The sequence below is a fragment of the Globicephala melas genome, chromosome 2 (assembly GCF_963455315.2).
Source record: "Globicephala melas chromosome 2, mGloMel1.2, whole genome shotgun sequence".
Lineage (NCBI taxonomy): Eukaryota > Metazoa > Chordata > Mammalia > Artiodactyla > Delphinidae > Globicephala > Globicephala melas.
The window spans coordinates 35,781,483-35,801,381 of record NC_083315.2 but is presented as its reverse complement, the minus strand read 5'-3'; the positions used below and the strand labels follow the sequence as shown (position 1 = coordinate 35,801,381).

The window sequence follows — 19,899 nt, the reverse complement described above, 5'->3', positions numbered from 1 at the left end:
ACTGATGATACAAAAGCAATAGAAGTAGGTAAATCTGGCACCTTAGCAGAAATCAAGGCAATGCCAATAAACTGTAGCAAAATTTATTGTATTCCTTATGGTATGAATTCCCAGAAAAAGCCAGATTTACTATGTCCTTGGGTAAACAGTAAAAATTTTACTAAATCTCAACCCTTGAGTACATGCCTTTAATATTCTCTGAGACAGGGGACTTCCCTGGTGGTGCAGTGGTTAAGAATCCTCCTGCCAATGCAGGGGACACGGGTCGAGCCCTGGTCCGGGAAGATCCCACATGCCGCGGAGTAACTGAGCCCGTGAACCACAACTACTGAGCCTGCGCTCTAGAGCCCATGAGCCTAGAGCCCGTGCTCCGCAACGAGAAGCCACCACAATGAGAAGCCCATGCACCGCGACGAAGAGTAGCCCCAGCTTGCCACATCTAGAGAAAGCCCACGCGCAGCAACGAAGACCCAACACAGCCAAAAAATAAGAATTTAAAAAAAAAATTTTTTTTTAAGTATTTGTGTTTGAGTTTCAAGAAGAATTAGCCTTTTTTTCCCCATGAAATAATTTTTGTAATACTTGAAACAACTGACATACTATGGTTATCAATTTTGGGTATTTGGCAAACATTCTCTTGAAAACAAAGTTAAGCCAGTAGCTTCAAAAGATAAATCATTGTCAGTATCTGTTGCTAACGATAAAATTTGAACTTGGAAGAAAAAAATAAGAATTCTGGAAAAACTGTATTTGCCACCACTTGAACTTGACACCTTCCTCAATACTTTAAAAGACTTTTCTGATGAGACTGGTGGTGCTATTAACCAGTATTTGCAATACTGCACAACTCAGTGAACCAACATTTGTCAAATGATTAAAACATGATGTTACAAAATCAGACATGGGTAGATGACATCCAAAGTGCAAGACAGACCAATGCATTTTAACATAACAGAGCATGAAGAGTACATCCATACGGCTTCAGATTTCATGTTGCAACTACAGGTGGACCTTTATATCCTTGGGTTCCTCATCTGCAGATTCAGCTAACCACAGGGTAAAATTATTAGGGGAAAATATTCCAGAAATTTCCAAAAAGCAAAAGCTGATTTTGCCATGCACTGGCCAACTATTTAACTGGCATTTATGTTGTATTTACAATTACTTACATAGTATTAGGTACTATAAGTAATCTAGAGATGATCTGAGGTATATGGAAGGATTGCGCGGGTTATAAACAAATACTGTGTGATTTTACATAGGGAACTAGAGCATCCCGGATTTTGGAATCCATGGGGGGTCCTGGAACCAATCCCCCATGGATACTGAAGGACAACTGGAACCTTTAAGAAGTTACCACTTGTTGGCGCCAAAGAGGAAAAGCCAAATCACCTGAAAAGGCTATTAAAATATTTCTCCTCTTCCAACTACATATCTATGTGAGACCAAATTTTCCTCATATACATCTACCAAAACAACGTATGGCAACAGATTACAGAGGCAGACAACAAAACCCAGCTTCTATTAAATCAGATACTAAAAAGGTTAACAAACGTATAGAAAAATGCTTACTTTTCTCAGTTTTTTTTGTTTTGGAAAATACAATTGTTAGTACGTAATAGATTTGTTACTTTTAAATGACTAATGGATAAATTTATTTTCAGTTTAAATTTCTAATGGGTAAATACTGACAGATATGATTCACATGCGTGAAGGCTCCTGAGGTCCTCAAAATTTTAAGAGTATAAAGGAATCCTGAGATGAAAATGTTTGAGAACCACTGCCTCATAGAATAGGTGATCAAATTTGCACTTTTCAAAGATCTTATAAGAACATCTCAGCAGGAATGCAAACATCCTGAAAGGCTCAAGATATGTCTGTAAGATTTGATAGGGCAAAATGAATTTGCTAAAAAGAGTTTCAGAACAGAATGTGTGAGAGGGAACAGGATCCTATGATGTCAGATCTCAAGGATTTAAGAGATGAATAAAGGGTGAGGCAGTAAAGACTGCGGGGGGGCAGGTTACTCTGTACAAAAGCTTGATGGGGAAGCTAAGAAAAACCAGTGAGGCTAGTTGCTGGAGGGGCTGTTGTACTAGGAAAAGTCTAAACATGAGAGAGAGATGACCATGTTTACAGACAGAGATAAAAGATGTGGCAGGGACAACTGACCAAGAGGTCCTGAAGGTATGAGAGAAGATGGACACCAAGACACAAAACTGCTCTTTGAATAGGGAGGAGGACAATCCTTCAATAACCGGAAAAGAGGGATGGTAAAGGAAGCTAAGTCCAACTGGAGAGGGCAAGAAAAGGGCCTATATAACCAACCATCCAGACCCTCCAGTTTCTTTGTTCGTCACAAAAATTTATGAGCTTGTCTGAGTCTCATTACAAAGAAAAAGACATGCTTAGCAAAACTGAAAATCTTCCGCAAGTCAACCAGGTTAACAGGGCACTAGTACTCAAGTCAGAATCCCAGCCTGGCTCTCCTCTTCCTTCTGCATCAAGGCAGCCTGAAAAACAAGAGAGGAGGAGAGGAGAGACCAGGTCAGGGAACTGCTCTGTGCCAACTCTGAAGCTGTGGGGGGAGCCTCTTCCAAGGGCAGGGAAATACTGTTCTCAGCTCCATCTGACACATTCAGAAATTTTAGCATTAAGAGAGCCTCCCAAACTCAGGCAGGGCAATATGAGCGGGAAAAGCAGCAGGGTGGTGGAGCTGGCGTAAGCTCCTGACCGGCAGAGACAAATTCAGCCTCTTCAAGTCCAAAAATCCAAAGGAAGTTTGAGTTTCATTTTAAAATTCCTGTATTTAATCAGCAACACCTCACTATTTGTTCCGTGGAGAGGTGTGTAGGGGATGAGAAAGGGGATGAGAAAGGATACAGGAAAATACCCTCTCATCCAGAGCTCACTATTCAGCTTGGGAGATACAACCACCCATTAAGACCCAAGGACCAGGGCTTCCCTGGTGCCACTGTGGTTAAGAATCCGCCTGCCAATGCAGGGGACACGGATTCGAGCCCTGGTCCGAGAAGATCCCACATGCAACTGTAAGATTTGAGCAACTAAGCCAGTGCGCCACAACTACTGAGTCTGCGCTCTAGAGCCTAGAGCCTGTGCTCCGCAACGAGAAGCCACCGCAATGAGAAGCCCGCACACCGCAACGAAGAATAGCCCCCACTTGCCACAACTACAGAAAGCCCGTGCGCAGCAACAAAGACCCAACACAGCCAAAAATAAAAAAGACCCAAGGACTGCGGGTCTGAGGAATGTGTCTGGGAACAATAAGACCATTACATTACTATGACACAGCTCCACACAGAGCGGTAGATATTGAATAGGCAGGAATAACTGAGGAGGAAGGTAGAAAAGCAGACTGAAAATATTCATCCAAGGGAGACCTGAACTAGTGGTAGCAATGGGAATGGAGAACGGATAAAAGGATACACAGGAGTTAAGGGAGACAAGAGTTAGATAACATCAAGGCTTTATCGTTACAGAAACTGGGGAGAGGTTTCCGAACGAAAGCTACAAGTACGTATTTACCTAGCATCCATCTGTACTGGGGCCTTCAGGGTTAAAAAAAAAAATTAAAACAAAAAAACACCCAAACACAGTTCTTTCCCCCAAGAGGACACTAGACCCTAGTCAGAAAAAAACTGACTAGTAATTGGGTAGAAGGGATATAATTAGATTAGCCCCAGAAGATGAGGAAAAGGAAGAAATTGGTAGTTTTGAGACCTCCTAGGTTTAATATGCCTCAGATAGACACATTCATTCAGTAAGCTAATCACAACTATGGTTCTTGAGAACAATCAGGGCAAAAAGAGCTCAACCTAAAACGTGACCTGGTGCTATAGGAACACACAGGCCCTCTGTAAAAGAGAACAAAAATGAGCCAACAGAATGAGCCACGAGGAATGTGGCATCCACGGGGAGGAGGAGGAAGCCTGTGAGTGCCAGGACGAGAAAAGACCAGAGAAAAGAAGAAAAACTAGGAAACCAGAGTCTTATGAACCAAGTGGAAATTTTAAGTAAAATGAAAGATAATGAGAGATCAATATAACAAAGAGCAAGGTGCGTGAATTCCAGAAATAACACTAGTCTGGAAATAAAAGAGACCTGGGTTCCAGTTTTGGTTCTATCATCCTCTCACTGTATAAATAACCATTTTTCATGCTAAGCTTAATTCTCCTCATCCGTGAACATACTGAGACACTATAATCCAGGCTTGGTGTCAACTCCAAGTTATACCTGGGAGGCAGACAGGTCTCCAACACCTCCTGAGCTTCAAAACAATTCCAAACGTACAGCTTAAAAAAGTCTCAGGAGAAAGGGCAGACTCAGGAGACAGATGGTGTCAGAGCCAGAAGCCAGGAGCACAAAGCCAGAATGCAGAGAGCACAGGTGTTAAGTAGTAAGAGATTAAGTGTTCTGTCAAAAGACACAAAGAAACCCAACCTGCCCTTCAAGGTAAATGCTTTCCTTCAACAAGAGGAGAGCTACTCCCCCACCTTTATCAAAGAAAACTTCAGGGCGCTAAGCCTGTCAAGATGATAGTTTGTCAGCATATTATGCTGGCCAAGAATAAAGAAACCAGTCACACTATTAGAAGTCAAGTTACTCCCAGAATCAGCAGCTACACACAACTGTGACCCATTTTTAGCACACAAATCAATCTTTAGACCTGCCCTCTGGGAATTCTCCAATTACCTCAAGGAAAGTCATCACAAAATGCCTTAAAAATCAAAAGGGTACTCTAACCATACAGGAATATTGAAAAGTGAAGTAGAATTCAAAAGCTATCCATGCCTAAGTGTTCTTCTGCACCGCTGAAAGCAAAGCTCAACCCTATTTAACCAGGAATATTTCCCCCACACCTGTGTTACTTAAAAACACATTATATACTGAGTAAACAAAATAGTTCCTAACAGGAGTCTTTTTAAATCTCAGTAACAAAACTCTGAAAATTTTGTCTACAATGTAAATTTAACACTCTCAAATTTGGATACTGACTTCTTATGCAAAGTCAGGTAATTTCCCTATGAAAAATATGAAATATTATACATATTATGTATTTTTTAGTTCAATCTTTTCAGCCAGTTTACTGTAACTGAAAAATGCCTTGTTTTGGGGGGTCCTATCTTGAACATAAAAACTTTCAACACCTGGAATCTGTGTGCTTCCAGAAGATGACAAGCTCTCATACACAGGTATAACTAAAATCAGGCTCCAACAATGGCAGGAAAGAAAAAGGGCATTTTCAAAGCTGCAGTATGTGGGGCAAAGGAGGCGGGGTCAGCAGTATCCAAATACTGAAAGGGTGCAAGCAATGCATCTTGGTTTTAACTCAAACAACAGAGAGAAGCAAAAATTCTTTATGTAAGTTCCTCCACTCCAACCTCTTAAGTCCAACCCTCTTCCTATCCCTCATCCCCTACCCCCAGGCTTTCTGGCAAGTTCTCCCCGGAGTCAGTACAGCTTAGATACTGCCTAGGAAAAGCAGATTTGCAGAACAGGATGGGATTAGTAGAGCTCTTCCATATGAGAGAAAATAATTTGCTATTTGAGCCCATGATTCTTCTACTGCCTCCACCACTAGCTACTGAAGACAGCAGCCTAAACACTAATATCTGGGTTTGGTATGCATTTCTATCCCAAACTTCAAGCCAGAAGTACTACCCACTAATTAATCTGCCCTTTAAACAAACAGCTAACAATTATAGGGAACATTCAGCTGAAAACAATGAATGAAAAACTTTGCACAGATATTACCTAGCATATAAACACTAAAATACGAGCAGAGAGCTACTTGAGTCATCTCACGATTCCCCTTCACCAAATTCACAAACACTGAACTCGCAGCTGAGACCCTGGCCTGTAAAGGTAGCTAAAGCAGCAGCCGGGGACAAGTAACATTTTAAAGTTTCCATCTTTCCAAAAACTTCCCAGACCACAGGTAAAAAAAAGTTTTCTGGTGTGTATGTGAGTCTGCATTCTCACTGAAATATTCCTTTGACAACATCTCAGAATATGCTCTTCACTTCCTTATGCTTTAAATCCTTTGGGAATAAGATACAGAAATAAAGGTACACATCCCTTTACATCTGCTACCGTGGATTATACACTAAGATTCTAAGTGTTGCCCAGAATGAAACGCCAGCTCCTTAGTCCTGGTGCAGGGCTCTTTTATGCCCTGGGAGCTTATCCCAGATTTTACCACATACTGCTAAAACCCTTATTAATTCTGCCTGGAAATCTAAAAGACAGAATTATGGAAATTTTAGCTAAGAGAAAAAAGGTGAGATTTAATAAGCCCCATTCTACTTTCACAGGTCTTACAAAACCATAATTTCAAATATGCCTAGTCTCAGAAGGGAAATGTTGCTGAAATTTAACTGTCCTGAAAGAGGACAGTCTTTTGTGTAGAGGTTTGGGAGGGTCACCCCCACAGTGGGAGGAGCCTGACTTCTCCAGACCTCTGGCTCTCTCAGAATCAGCTAACTGCTCTGACACACATTATGGAATGATAGACACAGCACATTCCTCCTGACATCAACACTGCTGTGCTAACGCTCAGAAGACCCACACTGACTTCCACAGCAACCAGAGATTCCCTCCAATGCAGTTAAGGCTCACTTTGCCTATGAATGTGACCAGCCCATAGACCACTGCATTTCTATACAATGCACACCACCAATAACCCCTTGACCCCTCTGACATACGGGAATACACATAATACCATAGGTTCAGCTATGGCACCAGAAAGACCTAGGTTCACACACTGGTTTTATCACTTGATAGCCTCCTGACTTGATTTCTAAGCCTGTTTCATCATCTGCAAAATAGGGAGAAAAATCTAAAAGGGATGTTTTAAGACAAAGACCCCAAACTAGCCCTCAGGTTGAATCCAATCTTCAGAGACTTTGAACCATCCAGTGTTCTCAATTTTTTAATTGCTACATGTAAAAAACAGAGATTGGCAGCTTAACTAGGAAAAAAGTCAAAGATTCATGAACTCTGGGCCCACACTTCTGCATGGCCAAGAACCAGGCTACTGGCTCTCCTTTAAGCAAATTCTGTAGTTCAGTAGGCACTACTTTACTTTCTTTCCATTTACTCATTTCTGTTACCTCAGGCCCCTGTAGGGATTTGGGTTTGCAACCCATTTTAAGGATTAAAAACAAAATAAGTTGCTTGGTCACCCCTGAAAAAACTTACAAAGACAGCTATTATCATTAACCTCTTAACAAGTTGGGTGTTGAGCATGGAGCCGCACTACTTTTATCACCTTCCTCCACTTACTGACTCACAGACACTGGTACTGGGACCGCAGGAAAGAAAGACAAGACCACAGAAACATTCCTGCACCAAGTGCCTAAGGCTCAATCCAAACTGCTCATGTTTCCATGGTCACTCGACACACGCATTCGCTCTCCAACCTCCTGCCGGCTGTACAGGCCGGCACAGTTCCCCTTCCCCACAGGGGAGCCTGGGCCAGCGGGATGTTTATAAGACAACCCTCCGGAGGCGGGATGGCAAGTATTTCTATACTATAAAGACTGACTTTATAGAGTAGTCAACTTCCTAATCCTAGTTCTATAAACCGAGCACGTACTGCCAAACCACTCCTCAAGTTTAAATTACATCGCTGTGGCAAAAGCCAAACTGCAGCAACGGGAATACAGTGCAGCTCAAAGCGAGCTCAACGAGGACGCTCCAAGACCCGCGGTCAGCCCTGAACTCTACTCTCCTGAGGGGCTCCGACAGCCCTGAGCTCCACGGAGCTCCAGAAGCAGAACTTCCTTCCACTTCCCTTCTACCTACGACAAAAACCAATCAACCAACCAGGAAAACCACCACCAGCCTGAAGTTTCCAAGGTTTCCTTCCGCCTGTTGCGATTTATTTTTGTTTTTAACCCAGCCTGTGTCCCTAAGCTCAAACAGAACCTGAACCTAAGGGTGCAAACTATTCTCAGGAGACAGACACTTCCAGCTGGCACATGTCAGCACCGTCACCTGAGGGGCAGACCAGAGGCAGGCGGTACACCTGTGGATACCAGCGAACCCCCCTCGCCCCTCGCCCAGCAGTTTACTCAGGTGCCAGCGAGAGAGCAAGGCAGCAGATCGGTAGCCAGGGAGACCAAAGGAGGCAGCTGCCAACGAAATGCAGCGCTAAGCAGAGCCGGGCTTGCGGGGTGGGGTGGGGGAGGGGGTCACAGCCGGCACCCCCGGCTCTGAGCACTGTCGTGGAGTCTCCGTGCTTCCCACTTGCTTCGCGAGCGCAATCATAGCGCAGGACCGCTTGCACCGTGCGAAATGCCACCAAAAAATAACCTGTGCACGCGAGGACGTGCTCCAGAGCGCAAGTATCCGCTCGGGCTTTCTCAGTCCTGTGGGCGGCGCTGGGCCACTTACAAGGACCCTGGCCTGCCCGGGTCCTCTGGGAATGACGCAAGAAAGTCAGGGTCGACTTGACTGCAGACAACACTCACGCGAAGAAAAAACCGGGGAATGACGCCAAGTGGGACAACCAAAGGTGAGTAACCTTTTCCTGGTCTGAGTACCCCCCCTCCCCGCCCCGGGGGCTCAGTGCAGGCACAGGCCTTTCTAACCTGCGTGCTGACCAAGCGAAGCAACCAGGCTGTGCCCCCAGCCACTGCTCCGCCAAACCCGAAACCAGCGCTGGGCCCGCGCCAACACCCACCCGAGTCTGGGAACCTGGTCTGGTCTTGGGCTGAGAGAATGACAAAGCCAAGGCCACACGCACGCTTCTCCGCGGTCAGAGAACTCGGGGTGGGGAAAACCGAAGCTGGCGCGGCTTAGGTCAGCTCCACGCCTGGGGCACCTCCGCGGCCTGCAGGACCCCCGCCCATGCCCCCAGGACCTACCTCTGTGCCGCGGGGCTCCCCAGCGCAAAGCCGCTTTGCACGTGCCGGCCACCCTCCAGCGCCCGACCCTACCTAGCCAACCCCGCCCCAGAACTCCAGCTCCTGCGCCTAACGAACGTGTGAAGCCACGTGACCTCACGGGCCAAAGAAGCGCGCGCGGACGGCACGAGGGGCCTAATCCCTCCGCCTTAAAGGAGACGCGCCCACTGCCGTCGTGGCGCTCTCCCTTGAACCGAGGCCCAGCGCAAAGGTCTTCGCCGCCAGCAGCCCCGCCCCGCCCCGGCCGCCCTTCCCCGCTGCCCACTGGGTACGAACGAGATTCGCGGGGGTCGCTGCCAGGCGCGTGAGCTCCCAGGAGCGCTTGTGGCTTAGACTCTCACGTGCGACGGCTGCGGGAAAAAGAAATGTTCCGGGCGCGGGGGCGCCCTTCCGTCCGGTCTGCTCCCGTCTGGACAGACACTCGAGGCCAACGGGCGTCTGCAACGCAGCTCGGAGGCCCCACCGGCCGCCCCCGGAGAGCCGCGGCGCCTTTAAGCCCAAAGGCCCTGAGTCACGAGGAGGCTCCCTACCCCCCCCTTCGCCACACACCCCTCCACGAGGCCCCACGCTCGCGGGCACGTGACTCGCGCCCCGCCCGGGACTTGCGCGCACGGGTGGGGGCGGGAAAGGAGGGTACCGCGGACCGGCCGAGGTTGCGCGCGGACCGTTAGCTGCCGCGACACGGACCGCGGCCCCGCCCAGCCCCGCCCGGGCGGGCGGTGAGCAGCTCTTACCAGCGGGAACGCCATGGGGCTGGCGTGGCTCAGCGGGACGGACGGACCGGCCGGCAGGCGTCTGGCCGGCGCGGCGAGGGACGTACAGACACGTGGGCACTATTTTTGCAGCGAGCCGCGCACGGCCGTGCACCCGGGGCCGCTTATAAAGCCCCGCGGAGCCGCCCCTTCCCCCCCGCCGGCCGTATGCGGAGCACCTGTGTCGGCCCCGCCCGGGGCCCCGCCCCTTCCACCAGGCCGGGCGGAGGGCTCCACCGCCCACCCGGAGCCGGGCTACCGAACGGAGGCGGGCTCCCGAACGGAGGCGGGCTCGGCGGCTGCAGCCGTTGCGGGCCACGGCTTACACACGCACACACACGCACACACACACGAGAGCCAGGGGCCCAAGTGGGGCATGCCACTCACCTAGTGACCCTGGTCAAGTCATTTACCTCTTTGGGGCCTCAGTTTAACCCTTATGAAATAGGACGCGATTCACAAGCTCCTGCGACGGGGCGGCCATGTGCTTTGTCAGTAAAGCCGCCTTTACAGCGTCCACGCTCCTTTTATTCCAAGGACCCCTCCAGGGCAAGAGCCCACCCTACGCGCCCATGTCCGAGCCTTCACTCCCAGGCTCCAGCAGGCACACTCACTCTAGATTGGCTGCCCCGTGTGCTGGAACGGGGGTGGGGTGGGGAGTTGGGTGCGCGGGCGTCTGGGGATTCCGGAAAGTTCCAAAGACACCAGGGGTCCTCTCTGCACCACAGTTACCTGACGAAACTGCTTCCGACGCTCTTTCCAGGCTGCAATAGGAAACTTCTCGGAGAGGGGACAAGAGACAGCGGGGGTCACAGGGCAAGAGAGACCACCGTGGGTTGGGCTGTTGTCAGGAAAGGCGTCCTGGGGTAGCCGGGGCGGGAGCGGACCGGAAGCCCCAGTCAGGCACAGAGGCGGAGGTGGCGTTCCAGGCAGGGAGATCAAGCAAAGACTGAGAAGGAGGACTGAACAGAGTGGCTCAATCTGCCCAGGATGGAGGATAATGCGTGCCGATACCGCAGGACGGAAGCTTGGGCGCACTTTGTGAAAGGCCTTTATTTTGCAGACAGCAGGGAACTATTAAGAATTGTAAACAGGGGAATGGCAGTATCAGGTCTCAAAATTTTGAGATGTTACTAGAGACTTAGTAGAGGTTTGACAGAAAAAAAGGGGGAAACAAGGGATTGGGGTGGGGAGGAAAGGAATCAGCGTTTGTTGAGCATTACCAAGGGTTGTACATGTGTTACCTCATCAACATAATACTATTTTATAAAGCACTTACTATGCTTAAGGTTCTTCCTGGAAGTTGAGAGGACAAGTCTGCTGCCTTCCCGGCAGGCTGGTGAGGCTGGCCTGGATCTAATGGCTAAGGGGAGGGAGTGCAGAGGCAATGGAAGGAGAGGAAGGCAAGGTCTAGCCTACGATTGCAGGAGTATTACAGTAATGGGAGAAGGTGAGGGTAAGAACAGATGCTGGAGGGCTTCCCTGGTGGCACAGTGGTTGAGAGTCCGCCTGCCGATTCAAGGGACACGGGTTCGTGCCCCGGTCCGGGAAGATCCCACATGCCGCGGAGCGGCTAGGCCCGTGAGCCATGGCCGCTGAGCCTGCGCGTCCAGAGCCTGTGCTCCGCAATGGGAGAGGCCACAACAGTGAGAGGCCTGCGTACAGCAAAAAAAAAAAAAAAAAAACAGATGCTGGAGTAGAAGTCCACAGAAGGACCCAGTGTTAGCAATGAGAGTTGGCCAATCTCCATCCATAGAATATCCCCGTTCAGGAGCTTCCTTGGGTTGCTGAGGTCATGGGCAGAGAGGTGATGGCTGCAGGGGCAGAGCAAGACGGGGCCCCGGCACCCCTTACCCACTTGCCCTCCCTCCTCAAGATGGCCCATTTCAGCTGCCCAGGAAACCACACCTTCTGGTTTAGCTTCCCTGGAACCCTCCCACTCCAGGCCCTACCTGGGGCTCTTCCTTCTCTAGGAGCAACCCGCCCACAAGTCTCACCCTGGCCCACAAACAGCATAGGACAACTCATCAGAGGTAGTGTATCTTGCTTGTCCTCTCAGGGGGTGCCACACCCAAATACCTACAGCCCAGGAGCCAAGTGAGGGTGGATGACAGCACCAAGAAGGCCCAAGGCACATCTAAAAGGGCAGTTATCTGTTGGATACCGTGCAGGAATGATGTCCCAGCCCAGCCAGATCTTTCAAGACAAGCTGGAAATGCAGTTTTGTTTTCTTTTTTAATGTGAAATCTTCCTAATTTTAAATTTGGTCACTAATTCAAATTAAAAGAGTCAAGCCCAGCATGTCCAGGGGCCTCATGCAGCTCATCCTTTCCATCCCTTTCTCTTCCCTGACCCAAAGCTGAGGAAGATAAGAATCCGAAACCTGGAACAGTGCCCAAGGGAACAGTATCTGGGAGCTCTTTCATATTTTAAAACTCCCAGCCAGAAGAAAATGATCTTTCAGGTGACGTGGAACAGAAATTTCTGCTGCATAAAATCCCTCTTCCTAAACTTTCTGTTGCAGGTAATAGTAATAGCTGATCTTCACTGAGCACTTACTATGTGCTTGGCACAGTTCTAAGTGTTTTACCTGTTAACCCATTTGCAGACAAGGAAACTAAAGCTCAGAGAAATTAAGTAACTAGCTCAAGAATTCCCAGCTAGAAGTGGAAGAGTGAGGACTCAAACCCAGGCAGTCTTCTGGCTTCAGTGCCTGAAGCCTTAACCAGTTAAGTACAAAATGTCCAGCACCCTGATGTGTGCACTTCTTTCTGACTGACCCCAGCCCTCACCAGACAGTGAAGGAAAGGGTGGCTGAGTGCACATATAGTCATGTGTTTGGTCAGTCCTGTCTCCCTGCCCTGACTTGGCCAGGCTTGCAGGTTATACAGGAAGAACAGTACCCCTGACTAGAAGATGTCCATGATCCACAGGGAGGGGTGTGGAAAGGGGCAGAGGTGGAGGCATTAAATGACTTGGTCAGGTCCCCACAGCTGGTCACTGGCAGAAGTAGCAGGAACAAACAGGCAGCATTATCCATTCTCCCAGTCAACAAATACCCTTTGAGCCCAGCTATGCCTGGCACCATCTCTGCAGTCAAGCCCCAGATTTACAATACAGGTTTTAAGTGTAACTGTAATTGGCTGGACTAAGTTTTAAATGCATGTACTAGGGGGACCCTGTATTCTTTTATATTCTCAGGTGTTCAGTGCCTCCACAGCAGGCAGAGAGCTAAAAGAAGAAAAGAGACTGCAGGGAGAAAATAATTTTCCTGGTTGGAAAAGCTCAGAAGGGAGATTCATTTAGGAACTCAAGACCACAAGGTAAAGTGAGCACATAGTGTCTACTTGGCTTTTGCCAAGCTCTGTGCAGAAGAAACCATGTTGTTCTTTTTCCTGCTCATTTAAGTGGGATAAAAGAAAGTAGATCAGCGCCACCTTTCATCATACACAAATGTAAATTTTAAGTGGGTTAAAAATACAAATGTATACAGCATTACTTGGAAATTTTTTTAGAAAACAGTATTAGGAGAATATTTTTATTACCTCATAGTGCAGGCAAATTCTGTAAATATGGAACAACAAGCACAGAGTATAAAGGAAAATTGATAAATTTGATCACATTGGAATTTAAACCTTTGTTTTATCAAAAGATGTTTAAAACTTGAAAAGACAAGTCATACACTGGTAGAAGGTATATTTGCAATACACGATCTACAAAGGACTCATTGCCAAAATATATAAGAACTTTACAATGAGGCGAATAGAAAAATGGGCAAAAGATGGGAATGGCTCACCAATAACCAGGGAAACATAGTAGGATACCATTTCACACCTCCTAGATAGGCAAAATGAAAAGTCTCACTATCCTAGTAGCAGGCTCACTGCCAGTGAGGGTGTAAACTGGTTCAGCCACTTTGGTTGTGGCTTTTGTTTTCTACATTTTTTAAATTGAGGGGTAACAACCCACATACAGAGAGCACACAGAGTGCACAATCTTAGGTATACAGCTTGATGTATTTTACCTACATACATACCCAGGTAACCACCACCCACGTCAAGGCATGGAATCCTTCCAGAAGCCCAAAGGGTTCCATCATACCTCTTCCCACTTCATCCACCTCTCCTTGAGACAACTAATATTCTAACTGCTTTCCTCACAGACTCATTCTGCCTGTTTTAGGACTTCATATAAACTTTTAGGTTCTTTCATTCAACATAGCATCTGTGAGATTCATCCATGTTGCTGCAGGTAGCAGCAGTTAAGTCCTTTTTATTGCTAAGTAGTATTCCATTGTATGGATATACCATATTTGTTTCCCCATTCTCCTAGTGATTGGCAATGTGAACTGGACTATTATGAATGAGGGTGCTGTGAACATTCTTGACTTGAAGTACAGCTACTCTGGTGAGCAATTTGGCAATGTTGTTAAGTTGCAGGTATGTATACTCTATGACCCAGGAATGCCACTCCCAGGGAAATGTGTTAGAGAAACTTTCGCACGTGTTAAAAGAGGCAGGAGTTTAAAATGCCGATAGGTGTGTTATTCAAAATTGCAAAAATAAAAAAATAATTTTTTTAATTGCAAAAATAAAATATTGTGTTGGCCAAAAGGTTCTTTCGGGTTTTTCCATAATATCTTATGGAAAAACCTGAACGAATTTTTTGGCCAACCCAATAAAATACCTTAAATGCCTACCGACAGGAGAGTGGCTTGATAAATTGTGGTCTAGTCATACAATGGAATATACTGTATATAAGTAAAAGTAAATGAAATAAAGCTAATCATATCAACATGGATGACTCATAAACAACATTGAGAGAAAGAGGTAGGATGTCAGGGAACACATACTCTACAATGCCATTTATATAAAATTCTAAAACATGCAGTACATTACTACCACAAAGGACAATATATTGTTTAGGAACACATCTGTATGTAGTAAAAGTACCCAAAAATGCATGGCCTTGATAAACATAAAATTCAGAATAGTGATTTACTTCACGTTGGGAGGGAAGAGCTTGTGAAACTAGGGATACAGGGGGTGTCTGCTGAATTGATGAGTGCTTTAGTTCTTAAAATGGGTGATCAGTACACAAGAGGTTGTTATTTTATTCTTTAAACTTGAAATATATCATAATTGTTTAAAGAGATACAGGGATGGAGACAAGGGCAGTGGTGTGCTGATAAATGTTTGACAATTGGCTGCAAGAGAGGAGTCATTTACAGTAGTCACCTATTTCTGTGGCATAAATACTTCTGCCGTGGCTGATTTCACACCATCAGTATGATCCCATTCGACGCTCACGAGCCAGCATGAGCCAGCTCCAGCACGCCACTGACACTGAATGTGGGAGCAAACTGCTCTGAAGGCCAGAGCTGGGGGCCCAGGCTTCCTCTGAGGACTTTTTCAATACCCTAGGACATGGGTCGAGGGCTGGATTGTATTAACTTATGCTGTTAAGTTACCCCAAAACTAAGCAGGCTAAAACAACAAATATTTGTTCTCTCACACAATTTCTGAGAGTCAGGACTCCAAGACTGACTTAGCTGGGCAGTTCTGGCTCAAGCTGTCTCCTGAGGTTGCAGTCAAGCTCTCAGCCAGAACCGCAGTCATCTGAAGCTTTGCCTGGACCTGGATCTGCCTCCTGGCTCCACCTCGAGCTCACTCAGTTCCTTGTCACACCGACCTCTCCAGAGGGCTGCTGGCTTTCTCCAGAGCAAATGACCAGAGAGACAGAGACTGAGATGGAGGTGCATTGACTTTCATAAACTAATCTCAGAAATGACATACTCTCGTGTCTACAGTATCCTATTGTTTACACACACCAGCCCTGATAAGATGTAGGAGGGGATGACACCAGGGTGCGAATGCCAGGAAGCAGTGATCATTGGAGGTCGGCTACCTCACTGATCGCAGTTGAAGGTGAGTGCCAGTTGTCCTGAAATGCTTGTAAAGGGGTTACAGGATGCCTAGGGTCTCAGCGCAAGGAGGGACGTGGGAGCCTGAGTGTCCCTCCCCTTTGTTTTGCAGCTGAGGAAGCTGAAGTTTAGGGATTTACTGGAGAGTATGCAGCCACTCTTGTCAGGAGCCCAGGGTCTCAGTCTTGCCTTGGTCCGAGTGAGAAGGACCATGCCTCACCCTCACCCAGCCTCACCCTCTCCCAGCCTCCTGCCTTTCCTCTGCAAGTGCAGATGCTGGGGTCTGGCACGTCAAGACTTCGATCAAGGTCACCTTGCCCAAGCCCTCAAGAGTTCTTTCTCCCCCAGAGCTGTTTCCTCACATTTTTCCTTCAGTCAAAACAAGAAAACAACCCCACTTATTTCCACACACCCTGCCCCTGCCACAGGGGTTGCTGGTAACACATCCCCAGTAGCCCCAGAGAGCAGCATATGCCACCGTGTTGGCATTGCCAGACACAAGTCTGTGTTGGCCTTCTGGGATCCCATTGCCATTTGCAGACTGCTGTGGAACCATTTCAGAGCTCTGTGATCGATCTTTGAATGAAATACAACACGGCCCCAGACGGGAAGGGGTTACGAGGGAGGGAGGTGTGCTATTGCTCTCTGTTTCTTGACCTGGATGTTGTTGTTGTTCAGGCTATGAAAACTCATCAGATTGCACGCTTGTGATTTGCACAATTTACTGTATGAATAGTACACTTGAACTTTTTTTAAAAAAACAGTCCCAAAGACAGGGACATACGTGTCTGGGAAGATCCCAGACAGAAGAATTTTTCTGAGCTGTTGGCAACCTTTATTCTCCAGGCACCATTGGGAAGCTCCACTCAGGTGGACTCATGGGTGGAAGATCTGAAAAGGGGCTAAAGTCAGAGGGTCCTTGGCAGCAAGATAAGAAGTAACGTTCGGGGTGAAAGTGGCATTCAGATAAGAAGTAATCCCCAGCATTGCTTACCTTTCTCAGCACTATCCCAAGCCTCAGTGACCCCAAAGCATCCTCAGCTGTAATGGGGCAATCAGGATGGGGGTGGGGTTCCTCATGGTCAGAATCAAACAGGGCAGCCCTAAGTGCTTTTTCTTAGTAGACAGCTCAGTGGGATGGGGGAGAGACAGTGGGGTAGGAGACGACGGGATTAGGCAGCACCATCAAGCAGAAGACCCAAGAAGGTGCTCACTGCTTTTCCTTTGGATGTGCCCCACTTTACCCCCTGTTCTCCAAACCCCATCCTGGGCTTCACCCTTTTAGGCGCTGGTTCACCATCTTTCTCTTGACCCTGGGAGACAACAGTGATCAGGCCATCATAGAAGGAAGACCCAGCTCACCTCCTTGAGGACCCAGGTCCATGCACACCCTCCCTCAGCCGCTCTCCTGCCCCACCCCTGAGCTGGGGCTTTCCCAATCCAGCAGGCTCTGCAGCCAGTTGCAGGCTGGTGGAATGAGACGGGACCTACTGGGCTGAGCAGTCCCTCCACGGTTCACACCCCAGTCCTGGTTGGTCATCAGCCCATAGCTTCTTTGCCACCACAGTGCCCAGCACTTGTTGGCTGTTCAAATGCTTGATGAGGAAGGAGGGGCCTAAGGCAGGCCTTTCCCCACCCCTACCCCCAGCATGTGGAGCCATGGTAGGAATTAAGAGTGACAAAGAGGGACGTGAATGTGCTGGGGAGGCAGGGAAGAAATTGGTGGTGAGGATCCTGGCTGTCCAGGAGCCAGGCCTCGGTGGAGGGGGGCAGGGGGAGGGTCCAGCACTTTCCTATTTTTCCTTCTTTGCCCAGTAAGGCTGGGGAAAATCGTGTCACAGCGAGTTACATACCCAACACCCACCCCTTTGATCTGCAGGCTATGCTGAGAAGTGACCTTCAAGATGCCCAGCAGAAGGTACTGAACTAGCCCAGGGGCTTGCCCTGGGGCTGACAGGCTGGGGGGTTCAGGCACGGGCACAGCTAATGCCCCCCGCTCGGGGTCCTTGTAGTGGCTTCCTTAGTATCCCTAGATGGATCTGTTCCCCAGTCATTGCAGCCAGCTAGCTACAGCAACCTGGCCAAAAACTGAAGCCATTCCTTTTAGCCACTTGTCGGAGCACCACCTGGAAGCCATCCTGGACTGGGCTCCTGTTCTCAGCCCCTCACTGTGTTCATTGTCCTCTGACCTGTCAAGGCCTGTGGTCAAGCCCAGACCACACTTGGACCTCCTGAGTCCTCACTAATGCTCTACCTGACCCTCGCCGGGGGCACATTCTGCCTCAGTGCCAGTCCCCGTGCTTCTGTCCATATCTGGCCCTCTCCCCCGAACCCTCCCTGTGCACCAGCAGAGCCCTAAGAGCCCTTCCTAGTCTGCTCTGAGGTCCTGGGCCCCACATGAATCCCACAGCTCCATGGTTGCCCCTCAGTGCTTCTCATGGGACACATTAAGATCCAGGAGGCCTGTGACCACAGTGGCAGAGACTTGGATCAGTGAGAAAATACAGGCTATGATATGGGTTGGAAAGAATGTTCTGGAGAGAAGTGAGGTCCCCCTCAGGTCCTGTACGTCTGATCTGTTTCCACCAGTGTGTCCCGGGCAGGCCCTGTCTTATCCCTGCAGAGACTCACTCGGGGATGCCGACGTGGCAGGGCTGTGGAAGGTTCGGCCATGGACCTAGAGTCCAGGAAGATATGGGCTGGGCTGCGCTGAGGTGGGGGCAGCTACTCTCCCTTCCCCTCTGACTGAGGTTTTCTCCCCACAGACCATTCCCTAGAAAATAATGGGGTCCCTTCCCCGTCCTGGGTTGAAGATTGCTACTTCTGCCTGTTTCCGCAGTCCCAGCCTTCCCGGCTGGGCTCCTTCTCCCGACCAGCTGCTGACTCGGACTCTCCCTGCTTAAACCTCGCTCTCCTGCCTCCTGCCTCTCCCCTGAGACAATCTCACGCTCGAGAATCATTTTCTTAAGAAGGGTTGTTATTGCTAACCCCACAGCCTGGGACACGTTCCAGAGAAACCAACACAGGGCTGTGACTAAGGTTCCCGTGCTCTGGACTCTCACCCAGGGTTGGAGATCCTGGTGCCCTTTCCAAGAGGTTCTGGGAATCTGGGCTGTAAGCTCCTTGAGGGATGTTAGAGTTCATACCGTATATACTTCTGGTTCCTACAGAATCCACTCTGGGGCCTTTGCTGCAAAGTCCAAGTTGGTAAGGAATTCTCTGATGATGGATTTCCCTCGTGGCGCAGTGGTTAAGAATTTGCCTGCCAAAGCAGGGGACACGGGTTCGAGCCCTGGTCCAGGAAGTTCCCACATGCCGCGGAGCAACTAAGCCCGTGCGCCACAACTACTGAGCCTGCGCTCTAGAGCCCGTGAGCCACAACTGATTAGCCCGCACTCCACAACTACTGAAGCTCGCACGCCTAGAGCCCGCGCTCCAATATGTCTAGTTGACATATTTTGAACCTCCGCAACAAGGGAAGCCACTGCAATGAGAAGCCTGTGCACCACAACCAAGAGTAGTCCCCGCTCGCCGCCACTAGAGAAAGCCCACGCGCAGCAACTAAGACCCAACGCAGCCAAAAATAAATAAATTAATTAATTAAAAAAAAAAAGAATTATCTGATGGTCCTTGTTCTAATTTCTTAGAAAATTGCTCCCACCTTCTTTCTTCTGTTGCGGGCAGTGCTGGTTCAGAGACAAAAATGAGAACAAGTCCACCGTTCGAGTGACCCATGACTGGTGGATCAGTCCCATCTCAGAACCTGCAGCAACAAAAACAGTGATCCCAGGGAGACTTTGGGGCCCCAAGGCTCTCAGTGAAGCAGTGGCCCCAGCTGCTGTCTGGTGCCACGGAGCCCAGCAAGTCCCCGGAGTCGGAGAAAGGGCTGTCCCCTGGCACTGCCTTTGTTCTCCTTCCCTGAGAAGAGGGCCACACCTGCTTCACCCCGTCTTTCTCTAAACAGACTTGCTCAGTGACAGGGCTGTGGGGAGGTGTGGTCAAGGAACTAGAGTCTTGGTTGCAGAGGATCAGGGCTGAGGCACCACGTCTCAGACTATCACTGGAGCGTGCATCCTGTAACACAGTCAATCAAGGTGTCCTGGGACAAAGGCATCCCAAGGTCAAAACCAAGTAAGGGTAACACTGTGAGCTGTAGCCCTTCTTAGAAGGAGTGGTGGGGTGGGGGGCGGGGCTCACAATGCACATTAGCATAATAAAGGCTCTGAGAAGGCCTGTGGGAAATAAACTTCCTGTATGCCAATCCACGGTTCCTGAATGTACATGATTACAAACT

At 48.7% G+C, this 19,899-nt stretch overlaps 1 protein-coding gene and 1 long non-coding RNA gene across 13 annotated transcripts in view; one reads left to right on the top strand and one right to left on the bottom strand.

Annotated features, from left to right (window-relative positions):
* The window catches only part of CPEB1 (cytoplasmic polyadenylation element binding protein 1), a 99,922-nt gene extending 90,123 nt beyond the window's left edge, over positions 1–9,799 (bottom strand). For 5 of the 11 annotated variants that reach the window (XM_060293792.1, XM_060293794.1, XM_060293795.1 and 2 more), the window contains exon 1: positions 9,665–9,799. In XM_060293792.1, the coding sequence (XP_060149775.1) occupies positions 9,665–9,679 (15 nt within the window). In that variant the 5' untranslated portion in view covers positions 9,680–9,799. Of the gene's footprint in view, positions 1–2,462; positions 2,514–8,891; positions 9,045–9,206; positions 9,402–9,664 lie in introns of those variants that run through there. The other 6 variants (XM_060293797.1, XM_060293799.1, XM_060293796.1 and 3 more) reach the window with 4 other exon arrangements.
* On the top strand, positions 8,333–19,547 carry LOC132596816 (uncharacterized). 2 transcript variants are annotated; one of them, XR_009562859.1, is made up of 4 exons: positions 8,333–8,539; positions 12,884–13,005; positions 15,215–15,609; positions 18,371–19,547. It is a non-coding gene; the product is annotated as an uncharacterized lncRNA (long non-coding RNA). The 2 variants fall into 2 exon arrangements; XR_009562858.2 differs by having other exon boundaries at positions 18,776–19,543.
* Positions 19,548–19,899: the final 352 nt, after the last annotated feature.